General features: G+C 38.9%; 1 protein-coding gene across 5 annotated transcripts in view; it reads left to right on the forward strand.

Moving 5' to 3' along the window:
• The window catches only part of dhx9 (DEAH (Asp-Glu-Ala-His) box helicase 9), a 67,094-nt gene that overhangs the window by 49,599 nt on the left and 1,221 nt on the right, over positions 1–16,274 (forward strand). For all 5 annotated transcript variants that reach the window (XM_048538887.2, XM_048538889.2, XM_059647842.1 and 2 more), the window contains 10 exons: positions 1,035–1,129; positions 3,605–3,678; positions 5,439–5,591; positions 5,804–5,964; positions 7,089–7,200; positions 9,553–9,714; positions 9,833–9,960; positions 11,408–11,637; positions 14,041–14,156; positions 14,990–15,187. In XM_048538887.2, the coding sequence (XP_048394844.1) occupies positions 1,035–1,129; positions 3,605–3,678; positions 5,439–5,591; positions 5,804–5,964; positions 7,089–7,200; positions 9,553–9,714; positions 9,833–9,960; positions 11,408–11,637; positions 14,041–14,156; positions 14,990–15,187 (1,429 nt within the window). The remainder of the gene's footprint in view (positions 1–1,034; positions 1,130–3,604; positions 3,679–5,438; positions 5,592–5,803; positions 5,965–7,088; positions 7,201–9,552; positions 9,715–9,832; positions 9,961–11,407; positions 11,638–14,040; positions 14,157–14,989; positions 15,188–16,274) is intronic.

Raw genomic sequence — 16,274 nt, forward strand, 5'->3', positions numbered from 1 at the left:
CTGAACAAGGGCATTGTAACCAATTTTTGTATCCTCCTTGGCGTATCACGTGAGATCTGACTCAATTGCAATTCAAGGAATTATGACAAAAACCTGAGGCAAATCTTCAAGGTTCAGCTATTTACTTTGCAAACTCACTGAGCCATTAGAGACTAGAAAACACTTTTAAATGTCTGAACAAAGGACTCATGTTTTTAAGTACACATCCTGGCCATGGAGTTGAAATTTTGCTGCTGCGCTCTAGATTGCCACCCAATCCCTCCTCTTTATCAGTCATTTTCGGTGAAAGAGTATTAAAGCTTGGTTGTTTTTTGTTGGTGCTGGTCCATGAATGACTTGATTTGTGGAAAGCATTTCCCAACATGTGTGATTTTAACTCCACTTCACAGAGTCATGCAGCAGAAAGGAGATTAGTCAATTCATTTTTCCTATGTGTGCTGTGAGACCAGTATCATGAAAATTAAACCATTTTTCACATTTTACATATAATATTCACATTAATGTATTTTACACATGAAATTATGTCATTGATCATTTATCTATATATAGTTCAGTCTGGAGAATTCATGAAATTTTAAGGGCTGCAAAATAAGGGTGAAAGTTTGTACGCTTTTTCTCGAAGTTATGAAGAAACCTTTTTAACAACACTTGTATTGCTGATAGGATAGAATTATGCGCTGAGTCAACTATACAGCAAATTAGTCTGAAATTTGATACATTAAATCATTTGAATATAAGCTCTCATCTGGTAGTAAAATGTACATCTAGGAACCTATGAAATAACTAAAGGGCATGCGTGTTTAATGAATTGAAACTGGAAACCAAGTATGTTTGTCATGCTTGACTTTGTCTTCAAGTATTGAAAGCACCTTGCAAGCTAACATATCTTTGGACCATCAAAACCATAGCTGAGTTTGAAAGACCACAGATTTGTTTTCAGTATTACAGATGCAAATCTATAGTTAAATTTCTGTTAGAATTACTGTACATTTTTAGTTTACAGTGTACATTAAAATCAGCCTTTTATTTAACAGGAAGCCATAGGTACAGAATTCTACCATTACATTCGCAGATTCCGAGGGAAGAACAGCGCAGAGTGTTTGATCCTGTGCCATCAGGAGTCAGAAAGGTTAGATAGTAAATTATGATAATTCAGAACCAACTCTGTATTTAATATGTAAGGAATATGTTTCAAAGTTGTAAATTTGTTGCAAGTGTAATATCTGTTGAACCCAGCGCGAAAATGTGAAGCCTGATGCTATAAATCTATAAATGATATGGATGAGGAACATGAAGCTTCATTTGGCTGTAATTTTGTCTGGCTGTATGATTGTGCTAGTCCTTTTTGTAATATTTGTTGAATTTTGAGATGGTAGCATTTCATGAATGATAAGTGGAATACGCTTTTTCAAAAAAAAACTAAGGATCTATTTGATAGCGGGTTACAATGTATTCCTAATATTGGTATTAAACAAGTAAGTTTGGTGGAAGCAAATGTTTAGATGTGGAGATTTAACCACCCAACGCAGCAGGAAAAGAGGGTTGAAAAGCTTGATTTGTAGTTAAGATTTTATTTTAAGCATAGCCAAAACAGGAAAGTAGGACCAATCTGAAACGAGGAATTAAGAGTGCTAAAACCGGTCATGAAGTATCTTTAGCAAAAGGGTCAAGGAAAATCTCAAAGCCTTTTATTCATACATAAGGAGCAAGAGAGTGACTAGAGAAAGGGTTGGCCCACTGAAGGACAAATAATGGAAGTTACTCAAAGAGTCGGGGAAAATGAGTGAGATTCTTAATGAGTACTTTGCGTCAGTATTCACTGAGGAGAGGGACATGACGAATGGTGAGGTTAGGGATAGATGTTTGTTTACTGTAGGTCAAGTCAGCAGAAGTAGGGGCGAGGTGTTGGGTATTCTAAAAGGCATTTAGGGTGGACAAATCGCCAGGCCCAGATGGGACCCATCTCGGGTTTTTGAGGGGAGTGAGAGAGGAAATAGCTGGGGCCTTAACAGATATCTTTGCAGCATCCTTAAGCAAAGGTGAGGTCCCGGAGGACTGGAGAATTACTAATCCAGGTAATTATAGACTAGTGAGCCTGACGTCAGTGGTGGGGAAGCTGCTGGAGAAGATACTGAGGGATAGGATCTATTTACATTTGGAAGAAAATGGGTTTATTAGTGATAGGCAGTATGGTTTTGTGCAGAGAAGGTCATGGCTTACCAACTTGATAGAATCCTTTGAGGGAGCGACACAGTTGGTAGATGAGGGGAGGGCTGTAGATGTCATATACGTGGACTTCAGTAAAGCATTTGATAAGGTTCCTCATGATAGGCTGATTGGAGAAAGTGAAGGGTCCAGGGTGTACTAGCTTGATGGATGGAGAACCGGCTAGGCAACAGGAGACAGAGCTGTAAGGGAAGGGAGTTTATCAAAATGGAGACCTGTGACCAGTGGTGTTCCACAGGTATCCGTGTTGGGACCACTGTTGTTTGTGATATACATAAATGATCTGAAAGAAGGTTTGGATGGCCTGATTAGCAAGTTTGCAGATGACAGTAAGATTGGTGGAATAGCAGATAGTGAAAGGATCTGTCGGAGAATGTAGCAGAATATAGATAGATTGGAGAGTTGGACAGAGAAATGGCAGATGGAGTTCAATCCAGGCAAATGCGAGAAGATCCAATTCAAAAGTGATGTATGTGGTAAATGGAAAAGCCCTGGGGAAAATTGATGCACAGAAAGATCTGTGTGTTCAGTTTCATTGTACCCTGAAGGTGGCAATACAGGTGGATAGAGTGGTCAAGAAGGCAAACGGCATGCTTTCATTCATCGGACAGGGTATTGAGTACAAGAGTTGGCAGGTCATGTTAGAGTTGTATAGGACTTTTGTTCGACCACATTTGGAAAACTGCATACAGTTCTGGTCGCCACATTACCAAAAAGATGTGGATGTTTTGGAGAGGGTGCAGAGGAGGTTCACTAGGATGTTGCCTGGGTATGGAGGGCACTAGCTATGAAGAGAGGTTGTGTAGATTAGAATTATTTACATGAGAAAGACAAAGGTTGAGGGGGTACCTGATTGAGGTCTACAAAATCATGAGGGGTATAGACTGGGTGGATAGCAAGAAGCTTTTTCGCCAGAGTGGGGACTCAATTACTAGAGGCCAGGATTTCAAGGTGAGAGGGGAAAAGTTTAAGGGAGATATGCATGAAAAATTCTTTACGCAGAGGTTGGTGGGTGCCTGGAATGTGTTGCCAGCGGAGGTGGTAGAGGCAGGCATGATAGATTCATTTAAGATGTATCTAGACGGACACATGAATGGGCAGGGAGCGGAGGGATACAGATCCTTGGAAAATAGGCGACGGGTTTAGGTAGAGGATCTGGATCAGTGCAGGCTTGGAGGCCCGTAGGGCCTGTTCCTGTGCTGTAATTTTCCCTGTTCTTAAAACCAAGTGATCGACCTGTGACATCTATAAAACAGATGAAGCTTTTGTGTTAGTTCAAGAGCTTTGGAACAGTTCTGTGAACAGGAATCAGTTTAATTAGTTTAATAATGTTGTACACAGTACATTTTGTTTTAATAGTATACTTTACTACCTCCAGGTTATTTTGGCCACAAACATCGCAGAAACAAGTATTACAATTAATGATGTAGTTTACGTCATTGACTCGTGCAAGTGAGTGGTCATTTTTGCATTTTTGAGGAATTGTAGTTTATACATGTTAATTTTTCATAAAAGTGCAAGCTTAAATGAGTTTGGTGTCTTACGTCCAGGATGGTGCAAATGTCTCACAGATATTGGGGCTTGTTTGAAATGTAGTAATTTACTTGAAAGGAAAATTAAGCAGTCACCCTTTACACCACCAAGTCCCCTAGTCAACATGGATGTAATGACCAGTTAATCTCTATTGGTGGTATAGGTTGAAAGTGTCTCCATTATGCAGTGTAATGCACCAACTACTATGTTGTTCAGCCTCCTCTTTGAGTAGCCATGTTTTGATTTTTGTTTCTCTCTGTTACTGATCAAATGTTGATGAGTGGGATTAGAATGTGTGTCTAGTTAATTTGGCCAGTAGAGACATGGCTTAAATGGCCTCTTTCTGTCTGGTATTATTTATATAGTTCAGGGTGCCAATGAGCAAAATTTGGAAAGAAGATTTGGCACAGCATTGAAGGTGAATATTGAAGTATGAAGAGAACCAAACAACTTGGCAGCTAAAAATAAATCAAAGCAATAAATAGCTAATTTTTAAAAAAAATAATAAAAGTGATCCTTAAAAAAAGGTGCCAAAAAGCAGCGCTAGGTTGGGAGATACACTTGGTCTGTGTCCTGGTCACTGGAGTAAGACTGCCAGGGCCAATTTAAGGAACTGCATTTGCAAACATATCTGCTTCACACTGGCCTCAGAGGAATGCAGCAGGGAGTGGGTGCCTGTGCGTCAGGCTAAATCCCAATATTAGGCTTCTCTGTCTCTGTTGCCCCCTCTGTGTCTCATATGCACTCGCACATCTTCACTCAGCCTCGCATTCACTGTCCTTCCTTCCTCCTGACACATTCTCACTTTTCCTCCCTCACATGCACGCAGTCCCTCTCCCTGTTGCACCTCATGCTCTCCCACCAATCTTATGCACTCTCTCTTCTGTGCATGTTTAAATCGGGTGTGGGTGGGGAGGCGCAGTGGGTTATTCCTGCACAGAAGCCAGTTCTTCGTAAATAAAATAAATGTCAATTCTTGCACCCTTTTTGTCTTTCCGAACGTACTAGAGCCTGTAGTTACCTCCTCCTTTCTTTTTGGTGGTTCCTCCAGTCAGTCTGCCAATCAGTTGCATTGGCCAGCAACCCTTTTCTACTGCTGTATAAATTGTTTGAAATTTGGCATTCTTATATCTGTTCTCAATGTATCTCTGACCAATATTCAAGTTCTGTGTTACCAAACAACTACATAGATGAGGCATGTTCTGCACCAATATCTCTGACCCACTTATTGTTTTGAAAAATGATGTTACTTAAGAGTTGGTATTTAGAACATACACACTATCTCAGTAATTTTCTTGCAGTTTACGAATAACGTATAAGAACTTGAGAAACTCTAGAGTTAACCTGCTTGATTCAATACCATTTCTGCAATTTATAGTATAGGCAGTCCCTGGGTTGCGAACGGGTCTGCTTGTATGTCACTTTGTATACAGGTTGCAACACAGTACAGGACAATGCAAAGGAGCCATTTGTAACTTCAAGATAGGTTTCTTTATTGGATCTTTAAAATCCCATCCTGCAGGAGATGATGTTCGTAAGTCAGATGCTTATAAATCACCGGACTTTCTAAATTTTTTGAGTAGTAAACATTATATCATTCTTATCCTGCACTTCAAAATGTTTCTTGGTGGCAGCTGTCTGACTCTATTAACTATACCTTACTTGAATGTACTTTTCAGACAAAAAATGAAACTGTTTACATCTCATAACAATATGACGAACTATGCCACAGTATGGGCTTCAAAGACTAATTTGGAACAACGACGGGGAAGAGCAGGACGTGTCCTTCCTGGCTTCTGCTTCCATCTCTGTAGCAGGGCGCGATTTGAGAGGTATGAATTAAATTCAAATTTATAATAAACAAATGTGTTTTAAAGTAGTTTTCCTTGGAGTGCAAGTCACTGCCCTGCCATCTTTTAGTAGCCTTGCAATTGAGATCAAGGTTATTGAAATTGGTTTCAAATTTGCAGATTTACTTTTAAAATTGTGTGGCAGGAAACAAAAAAAAATTCTTGTATCATCAACCAATTTTTGCCACCTTTAGACTTGAAACACATATGACTCCTGAGATATTCCGCACACCCCTTCATGAAGTTGCTCTGAGTATCAAACTTCTTCGTCTGGGAGGCATTGGACCATTTTTGGCCAAAGCTATTGAACCCCCTCCTCTAGATGCAGTTATTGAGGCAGAACACACCTTGCGAGGTAAGGTGATTCCTAATTACTTCGTTACAAAGTTATACGTAGTTAAAAGTGTAAGGATGCTAAGCACTGAACATGCAATAAATTGATTAATTTTATGTAAAAAGATTGTCTTTTCAACCATACAGTCATGAATGAAAAATGATTAAAACTCAGTGAAAATTCATTTAATTCTGTTTTCTCACAGTTTAAATCATGAAATTCCATGAGTTCTTTTTAAAAACGTTATCCATCTTGCTGTTTCCCTCTTATTAGGGGGAGGCAATAGCGTACTGGTATTATTGGTAAATTGTTAATCCGGAAAGCAGAAAATGCGGATGCTGGAGTCAGAGATAACAAAGTGATGAGCTGGAGGAACACAGCAGGCCAGGCAGCATCAGAGGAACAGGAAAGCTGACGGTTGGGACTCCTCTTCAGCAAAGGGCCTGAAGAAGGGTCCCAAGCTGAAATGTCAGCTTTCCTGTTCCGCTGATGGTACCTAGCCTGCTGTGTTCCTCCAGCTCCTCGCTTTTTTTTAATTAATGTTCTGGGAGCCCTGACACACATCCTGCCATGGCAGATTGTGGAATTTGCATTCAGTACTGATTTATGAATCCATCGTTGATTATTGGAAAAACCTGTCTGGTTCACCGATATTCTTTGGGCAAGGAAATCTGCCATCCCTACCTGGTCTGGCTTACATGTGACTCAAGAACAATGTGGTTGTCTGTTAACTGCTGTCTGGGCAATTAGGAATGGCAATAAATGCTTTCCTAACCAGAGCCACCCACAGTCTGTGAGTGAATAAAAAACCATTAAACTTTAGCTCTTAATTGGATGGTTCATCTGATTAATCACATCATAATCCTGACTTTTTAAAAACTATGATAAATACCTGCATTCAGCTGAAGCAGCCTTTTATTGTTGTTTGAAAGATGGTAAATTACAGAACTGTGGTCCTAAAATATCTCTGTTTACCAAAAACTGGAATTATCAGTTGTTACTTTGAAAATGTTATACGAGAAGTCTCTTCAAAGAGTAACAGCTTTGCTCGTGCTGAGGGAGCTTTTTTCACTATTTATAACATAATGTGCATTATTCTGGTTTTATACACTGTGGACATTCACGTATGTTCTGTTCCTTCTCAGAACTTGATGCTTTGGATGCTAATGATGAACTGACTCCCTTAGGCCGTATCTTAGCCAGACTTCCAATTGAACCACGCCTTGGCAAGATGATGATTATGGGCTGTATATTCCAGTGAGTCAAAGCATAGAAAATGATAATGTGAATTACTGGGAAAGGTTCCTGTACAATAAAGTAAGAAGTTTAGTATATTGTTGGCATCAAAATTTGATTGAAATACTTATAGGCTTCGTTAAATGCTCTTTACCTGTAACATTTAAGGTCCGAGGACGAAATGTGAAATCGGTGACTATTCAAGAGCGTTAAATCTCGCATATTTTTCTTTTTTTAATGCCCTGTAATTATTCTCCACATTGAAGACACTTGGATTACCGTGTGTGAGTGATTTGAAGATGGTGCAGCCCTTTTCCTCAACGAAGGCTTCCTAGCATCCCTACTAATTGGGCATGATGAGTGAACTATTTCTGGAAACTGAACTTGAATTTCGTAGATCCTGCACTTCCTCTCAAATCATCCTCATTCAGTTCTAACACGTTTCTGTGCATATCCTTTCTGCTGCCAAGTATAAACCACAAGAGTTGCACCTTGGAGTGATGTAATTTAACTATTACATTGTTATGAGGCTCAGACTTCTTAATTCTGAAGCATACTTGTGTTTGTATGTTACTGTATGATCTCTAGTTTTTAATTCATGCTGTATTTTAAGTCCAATTTGAAGGAAGCATCATATTGGGCCACATCTGAAATAATGCAGTATTACTCCTCATATTACTACTATTCTATAAATCTTGAATTAAATTGATTTCTGATACACGGTATAACATGTTGACGTTCTAAAATTCCAGTTGTAATCTTGTACAGATTCAAAAAAGTCACAAAAGTAGCATGAAATCCAAAATGTCGAGCACTGGAGAATATGTCTTAGATGTTAATGTACATTTCCTCCAGTCCTAATTTGCTGACTTAGCTGATGGAGGCCACCCAGGGAAAGCCAAATGCTGATGTCATGACAGAATACTGCTCAACACCAAGTTTAAAAGATGAGCAGCAAAGAGACTTCTTTTTGGAAGAAGTTTTGTCATGGAGGCGCCTGGGTGAATTCAGGGTACAAAGCTATGAACTTGAACCAACACATAAATTAATGCAGAGTGGCAAGAAAATTAAATATTTTTTCTGAAGGTTGATTGATATGGAAACACTTATTTTGAAAGCCATGTTTTAGTTGGTTGCCAGCTGGTAAAAGGAAGAATGAGACTATAAGACTTGGACTAGATTTATTCAAAAGTGGAAAAATTGCAGCCACGTGCATACTCGTTGTAGGTACATAGTCTGTATGTAGCCCATGTCTTTCCTCAGTAAGTGTCTGTTTGTATGTGATCAAACGAGTATCCAATCCATGTCCTCCACAGGATGTGTAGATTAGGTGGGTTATGCAGCATGTGTCGGGGGCAGGGGGGGATGCTCTTGAGAGTTGGTGTGGAGTTGTTGGGCTGAAGGGCCTGTTTCCATTCTGCAGGGGCTCAGATTTTCTACATAGACTTATTTTCAATTGATACAATTGACTAAGAAGGATTATGTGGAAAAATCAAGAAAACCCACAGACACAGCTAAAGTCCTGAGGCAACTTTGATTAATGAAACAGATTCCCAATTAGTGGTAAATAATTGTTTTTGATGGAGGGAACAGTTGGTAATTCAGTAAAACTAGTTTGATTTGGAAGATGAGAGCATCAGCTGGTGTATTGACCTTGATGCTACATGGTGTAAAATATATTTTTAAAAAGAGCAAATACAGTACAGTACATGCTATGCATTGGGGGGTAGTAATAGTATATGGAGTCTTTGCTAGGTGAAGATCTATCTTCCACCCCTCAACACATTAACTTAAGTGCATCCAATACACTACTGCCCATCCCGAAATCTCACCAAATCACTTTCAGTATCATCCCTTTGTTCACTAACCTATCTTGGGTTTCACTTGACCAACTTCTTGACTTTTTAAAAAAAGTCCAATCCTTTGTTTACCACTTCATTACTACATAATCTCTTTATTTTCTCCCAGGACAATTAAGTTGTGGTAACTGCTCCTTCAAGTCTAGCTTTGTGATTTTGATTTTGATGACTCTACTGTTGCAGCTGTGTAGGTGCCTTGATTCGGAATACCCCCTTCAACTTTCCCTTCTCAAGATATTCCTTCAAAACTTTACTCTTCTAACTAAGAGCTCATTACGTAGCTATCTATCAAGTGTCATTTAATAATGCTCATGTGAAGTGACATGGGATTTGTTCTCTTTTCAATGCTGTATGCCAAAAGCGAGTTATTGTTGCTAAACTTATTTAGTTTGAATGGTTGTAACTGTTCCTAGCGTGACAGATATGAATTTAACTTTAGAGATGGCTTAGTTATAATTGGATTTGGAAAGCTATTGATAGAAAATGTTACTGATTTTACTTTTATCTGTTGCAGTGTTGGGGACGCAGTGTGCACTATATCTGCCGCTACCTGTTTCCCAGAGCCTTTTGTTAACGAAGGCAAGCGCCTGGGCTATGTGCACAGGAACTTCTCAGGAACGAGATTTTCAGATCACGTTGCTCTGCTTTCAGTTTTCCAGGCCTGGGATGATGCAAGGTATTATTGCAGTGCTGAGTCAGAATACAAATCTTTATCAAGTTATAGTTATTTTCCTTTGCAGCACATTCTGTAAACTCTATAATGTAAACATTAGTATTTTGTTTTCGTTTTGTAGAATGGGAGGTGAAGATGCAGAATTGCGGTTTTGTGATCATAAAAGGTTAAATATGGCAACTTTGCGCATGACATGGGAAGCCAAGGTTCAGCTGAAGGACATCCTTATCAACTCTGGCTTCCCTGAAGGTAAAACTATATGAACTAAATTGTGTTTTGCTGCTGTTAAATCTAAAACGTAATGTATGTTTATGCTGGTTTTGGAAGTTTTTGTCAATGTTACAGGACTTAGATAAAGTAGAAAGATGCAGTTAGTTGATGTACTTTTTCAATTCAGTTGATGTACATACTTAGTATTTATTTTTCATTTTACCTTAATGCTATTATATATGACACACCCTCTTTTAAAAACTTGACAGATGTAACATGGTGATTTAATTTGTCAAATGTGGTAAGAATTAATTTCATGCTTCAGTTTTGATCTTGGTCCCACAAGCTGTAGAGCACTATTGGTAGGAGCTGGGTGAAGGTTTCCATAATACCAATGGATGCATGATGTCTTCAAATTTACTGCACAAAGATGTTTGGTCCATCATGTGTCTTCTCTTTAGAAGGACTGTCCCCACCCCAATATATTTTCTTATCGTAGTGTAACTTATTTCCCCTTTTGAATGTTATTACTAAATCTTATTCCAGTGCCCTTTCTGGGAGTGCATTTTGAATTATCATGATTTACTGCTTTTAAAGGAATCTCCCCTTTTTCCTTTCTCTGGTTCTTGTGTCAGTTACCTTAAATATGCACCCTTTCATTTTCTATACTCCTGCCCACAGAAATAATTCAACCCCTCATTACCTTCCCATTACCTGTTTTCTATTTAAGAAGAACAATCCAGCTTCTTCAGTCTCTACCCAAAATGAAATCACGCATGTCACAACGTTGTACTAAATTTCCTTCTGTATCCTCTCTGCCACTTTGACATCCTTCCTAAGTGTGGTGCCCAAAATTGCTATTCTATAGATGAATTTTAACCATTGCTTTACAAAAGCTACATAGATTTATACAGGATAATGTAGGGCGGCATGGTGGCTCGATGGTTCGCACTGCTGCCTCAGGAACCTGGGTTCAGTTCAACCCTTGGGTGACGATCTATGTGAAGTTTGTATGTTCTCCCCATATCTGCGTGGGTTTTCTCGCGCAATGCAAGGATGTATAGGTTAGGTGGATTGCCTCTGCTAATTTGCCCACTGTGTCCAGGGGTGTGCAGGCTGGATGGATTAGCAATGGGAAATGCTGAGTTACAGGGCTGGCGTTGGTCTGGGAGGGATGCTTTTCAGAGAGTGTGTGTGGACTTGGTGGACCGTTTAGCCTGCTTCCACACTGTGTAAGGATTCTATGATGGTAAATTGTAAAATACATGATCTTATGTTGCATTTATTGAACATCTTGTAAAATTGAGGCTTGTACTGCACCAAAGCAGTTGTGAAAGTTTAAAGCCAGAATTTTTTTTCCTATTGTTTACTAAGAATGCTTGTCTTAAGCAGACTTCTTGAGTAGATGTTATATCATAGAAAATATATGCTGCTTCTAATTTGTTTCGTGTACTGAGTAATATTTCTTCCTTTTCCTACTAAACAGAGTGCTTGATGACACAGGTATTTAACAACACTGGACCAGATAATAATCTTGATGTGGTTATCTCACTGCTTTGCTTTGGACTTTATCCCAATGTCTGCTATCACAAGGAAAAAAGAAAGATCTTGACTACAGAGGGACGCAATGCACTTATCCACAAGTCTTCAGTCAATTGCCCATTCAGCAACCAAGATACAAAGTATCCTTCCCCATTCTTTGTGTTTGGGGAGAAGGTGAGTTACGCACTACCTCACATTTGAGTTGTCTTGGATGCTAAGAAATAACTATTCCCCTTCAGATATCTTGACTCAGATCATAGATTTCCATTTACTTTTTCTGCTACTGTTCCCATAGTTACTTCTGCAGAATCTTTGAGACCACTCAAAAACATAGTAGAATATGTGAACAGTTTCAGTGGTGGTTCTATCCAATTGCCCCACACTGTATTTTACTTCTAAAATATAGTCTGATATAATTCAGTATAGAATTGTTATTCAGGACTATAAATTGATGTGTTTAACCTAAGATTGATCGTAATTATTTAATTGTGCAGTCTCTTCTTTCAGAGTAATTTAATACCTTGGAAAGACCAGCAGAGTTATATGGTGAAGTTAGTTGTGCATTTTGATCATCTCAGTTGGCTGGCTTGTCCTTTGATTCGTGTGCAAATATCATGTTGTGCAGTTACAGTTAAACTGTCATTCTCTGAGGGTTTTTAAATGGAGTTAAAATCAGTCAGCTATTTTCTTGTGTTTTGTGGAACACAATATTGGGTTAAGAGATTTGTAGCTGAGCCATATGGAATAGATGGGTCCCTGTCTGGAGCACTAATTCAATCGTACAGTTGTAACAACCAGCCAAGCTAAGATCACAGCAATGAATGGAGAACATTTCAGACTAGATGTTACTGTTTCACTACTCTCTTTTTTTTAAGTACTTGGTCTTTCATCCCTCAGCCATTCTTTGAAGGAAGTAACAATTTAAAATCTCAGAAGTTTTATAAGCAGACAAGAATGCCATCTGGCCTAGTGTGACTACACTTACTTCCCAAATGAACCTCATAACATAGTGCCTTTTCCTTATCCTCTTGAGTATTGTTTCTATTTAAATAATCATTTAATGCACTCTTGTCACAATTAAAACTGCCTCCACCACACCTGGAACCTTTCTGTGCAACCGAATGAAGTGCTGCACCCGCCCCTATACTGCACCTCTCACCTCTGTCTAAGGCCCTAGACAGTCACTCCAAATCAGCAGGGATTTAGCTGTACATCTACTCATCTGATCTATTGCATCTGTTGCTTCAGATGTGATTTGCCTCTGTATTGGAGAGACCAAGCGCAGACTTGGTGACAAATTCGTGAAGCATCTGCACTCTGTACACTTCAACTAATACCACTTTTCGCTTACCAGTCATTTCAACTTGCCCTCCCACTCCCTTGATGACGTGTCCAACTTGGGCTGTCTCCACTGTTACAATGACACCAGGCTTAAACTGGGGGGAACAACACCATTATATTTTGCCTTGGGAGCCTACAGCCCAAAGACCTCAGAGTTCACCAGTTTCAAAATCTCCTCACCCCCAGCCTTATCTCATGTCAAGCCCTCCCTCTTGTCCCCCCACTCCTTGACCTGACACAACCTTTTCATCTTCCTCCTTACCTATCTGTTCCACCTTTCCCACTGACCAATCTCTACAGCCCCCTACTTGCAACTGCCTACAGCCATCCCACCTACCTTCTCTTAGCCCCAACCACCCTCCCCCTATTTAATTTCTGAGCTCCCTTCCCCCTCCCAGTCCTTATGAAGGGTTCGGATCCAAAGCATTGACTTGCCTGCTCCTCAGATGCTGTCTGACCTGCTGTGCTCCTCCACCTCCACATTTTATTGACTGAGACCTGAGTCACTTGTGCCAAAAAGATTTCTCCCACATCAAGTTTACTGCTTTTGCAAATTGCTTTAACTTTGTTTTCTCTCATTCTTCATTTTCTGAGTAGAAACAGTTTCTCTCCATCTTTTTGTCCTGTCCCCTCATGATTTTGAAAAGTTCTAACAGTTCTCCTCTTAGCCACCTTCTCTCCAAGGAGAACACAGTCCCAGTTTCTCCAGTTGATATTCATAACTGCAGCTTCACTTCGTTGGAATCATTTTTATTAATCTCTTCTTCAGTTTCTCTACTGTGTTCATATCCGTCCTGTACTGTGGCAGCATGAATTGTATGCAGTGCTCCAAATGAGATCTAGGTGTTGTATACGAGTTCAGCATGACTTCTTGCTCTCGTAAATCTATGCCCGTATTAGTAAAGCCAAGATACTGTATGCTTCGTTAACTGCTATCTCTGCCTTTAAAGATCTGTGTACATATGCGCCTTATTTAGAATTGTGTCTGTTCATATTCTTCTTACTAACATGCTTCAACTCTCAATTCTGTCTTGATCTTCCTCTGTGACCTATCTACTCACTCCATCCAATTTGTCTGTTTCCTCTTCACAGTGTATAATGCTTCCAAGTTTTGTATCATTGACATTGCAACCTGATTTGCTTTTGAAATTGCGATTTTTGCTTTTTAAAAAAGTATTGCAAAAGATCATTTACTTGCCCTTTAACGAGATACTGATCAACAGCATTTCTCCTTAGATACGAACTCGAGCTGTGTCTGCAAAGGCAATGACGTTAGTTAGCCCACTCCAGTTGCTTTTCTATGGTTCAAAGAAGGTGACTTCAAATGGAGAAATTATTTTGATGGATGAGTGGTAAGAAAGTTTGAAGTTTCAATATGCTTTTACTTTCAGTTTCTGTTGAATACTGATATCCAGTTATAATTAGTGTTTCAAGATAATTTTAATCTGTCAGTTGTACGTAGAATAACTGTGATTGATCCAAGTCCAATAATGATGAATGACAGTGATATTTAATGTAATAAAGCAGTATGGTACTACATGATCAGTGATTTGATTTTTGAATCTGTGATATAGTCCATTCGGGGATTTGTGATGAAGCCAGTGTGCTTTTCTTATCTCTTTGGAACATATCTATTCCAGAAAAGTGATATTGAATTTATTATTTGTGGTAACAAATTTCACTTTGTATGACTTAAAACTATAACTGCAGCCGGTAAAGACCTCATAACCTGCTTCCACAATCTTAAACTTCAGCTTTTTTTTAAAAAAAATGCATGGTGTGTACTGTATATGCAAAAATGCTGTAAACAATTCAGTTTTGCACAGAATTTGATGGTTATATTTACTAAGAGTGCAACAGAGTTTCCACCTAATTGGAGAAACATCTAAAGATAAAATATTAATTTTGCCAATTATGACCTTGCATAATGTGGCTCATTAACTTTATTCTCCCAAAAATGCTACTTATAATTTAGCCATCTTTGAAATACCATTACGTGTTATTTTTTGTGCAGATTGAAGTGTTCTGTAACAGTACACATTTTCATTGGTCTGAGAAGACATTATTAGTAACTGCGTAGCTTAGTTCTCATTAGTTCTGAGATAACTTGCATTGCAACAAGTACCTCTTTAGATCTGATTGAAATGGCTCATGTTGAGCGCTAAATATTATTTGTGCTTTTTAGGATAAAGTTGAAGATGCCTCATTATACAGCTGCTGCAATTGTTGCTTTGCGTGCAGGAATGGAGGCACTGGTTGTCGAAGTTGCCAAGGATCCAGAATTCATACGACAAATGGATCCTGCACATGAGCGATTGTTGAATGTAATCCGGCAGATTTCAAAACCTGGTGCAGCAGGCATTAATCTTATTGCAAATTCAAGGTGAATTTTGCTTCTAGACTGTACTTGGAGATCAGTTCATGTCATAATTTAGCAGCAAAGAATTTGCACTCTTATCAGTACGATTCCTAGGGCTGATTGCATCGTTATCATACCTTGTGCGAGGCTCTCACAATCTAAGCATCCTCATTTTTTCATGACCTTTTGCTTTTATCTGCATGGCCAGACCTGTGCTCCTGAGAAACATGAGCAAAAGAGACATGTACACATCCCACTTGAAGAAAACACTTAAAAGTGACACAGATAGGTAAAAAACCCCTTTTACGGTGTTTGTAAATTAAAGCAGCATTTGCTGGCTGAATCCTTAATGAGAGCAGTGGCTTTTCATGTGAAGTTTTTGAATTTACTGGAAAATTGTCTAGCAGATAATGCATATATTGAGGGAAGTAGGTTAGAGTGGATACAAATCGGTAAATTTGAGATTGCTGGTGCCTGGCAGTTCTAGTGGAAAGATTGAGATCGGTATGGGTGAAGAAACATTTTCTGAAGAGTGGAGGGATAGGACTGTTGTACAGGAAAGACTGCTTGCTTAGCAAAGGGATGATGCATTGTACATAAAAGCTGTTAATAGTTAAACTAAGCGTATTGATGCTGCAGGTCAAAATATTTTAGAAATAATGATGGAGTATATATAGGCACTAAAATAATAGTATGCCCCAGCTGCAAAGGTAAAATTGAAGATTGCCTGTTATTTGTTCCACTCTTTGTGTTAGGCAAACTGTTTGATCATGGTTACAAGGAGCCACAGTCATTGATAATTCAAATAAAAGCAAAATACTGTCAAATGTTGGAAATTTGACATAATAACAAAAATCGTACTAGAGAAGCTCAGCAATTCTGGCAGCATCTGTGGAGACAGTCAAAAAGTCATAAAGGTCTACAGTGCAGGTAAAGGCCCTTCAACTCATTTGAGTCTGCTCTGGTCAAAATCAACACCTGATTGTTCTTTTGTATTCTATTCTAATTATTCTAACAGTTCTAATCTCAGAGAAACAGAGTTAATGGTTTGAGTCCACTATGATTTCTTCAGAACTGAAAGGAGCTGGAAGACTTTTTTTATGCTATTGAC

Source organism: Stegostoma tigrinum, chromosome 8 (assembly GCF_030684315.1).
Source record: "Stegostoma tigrinum isolate sSteTig4 chromosome 8, sSteTig4.hap1, whole genome shotgun sequence".
NCBI classification, from domain to species: domain Eukaryota; kingdom Metazoa; phylum Chordata; class Chondrichthyes; order Orectolobiformes; family Stegostomatidae; genus Stegostoma; species Stegostoma tigrinum.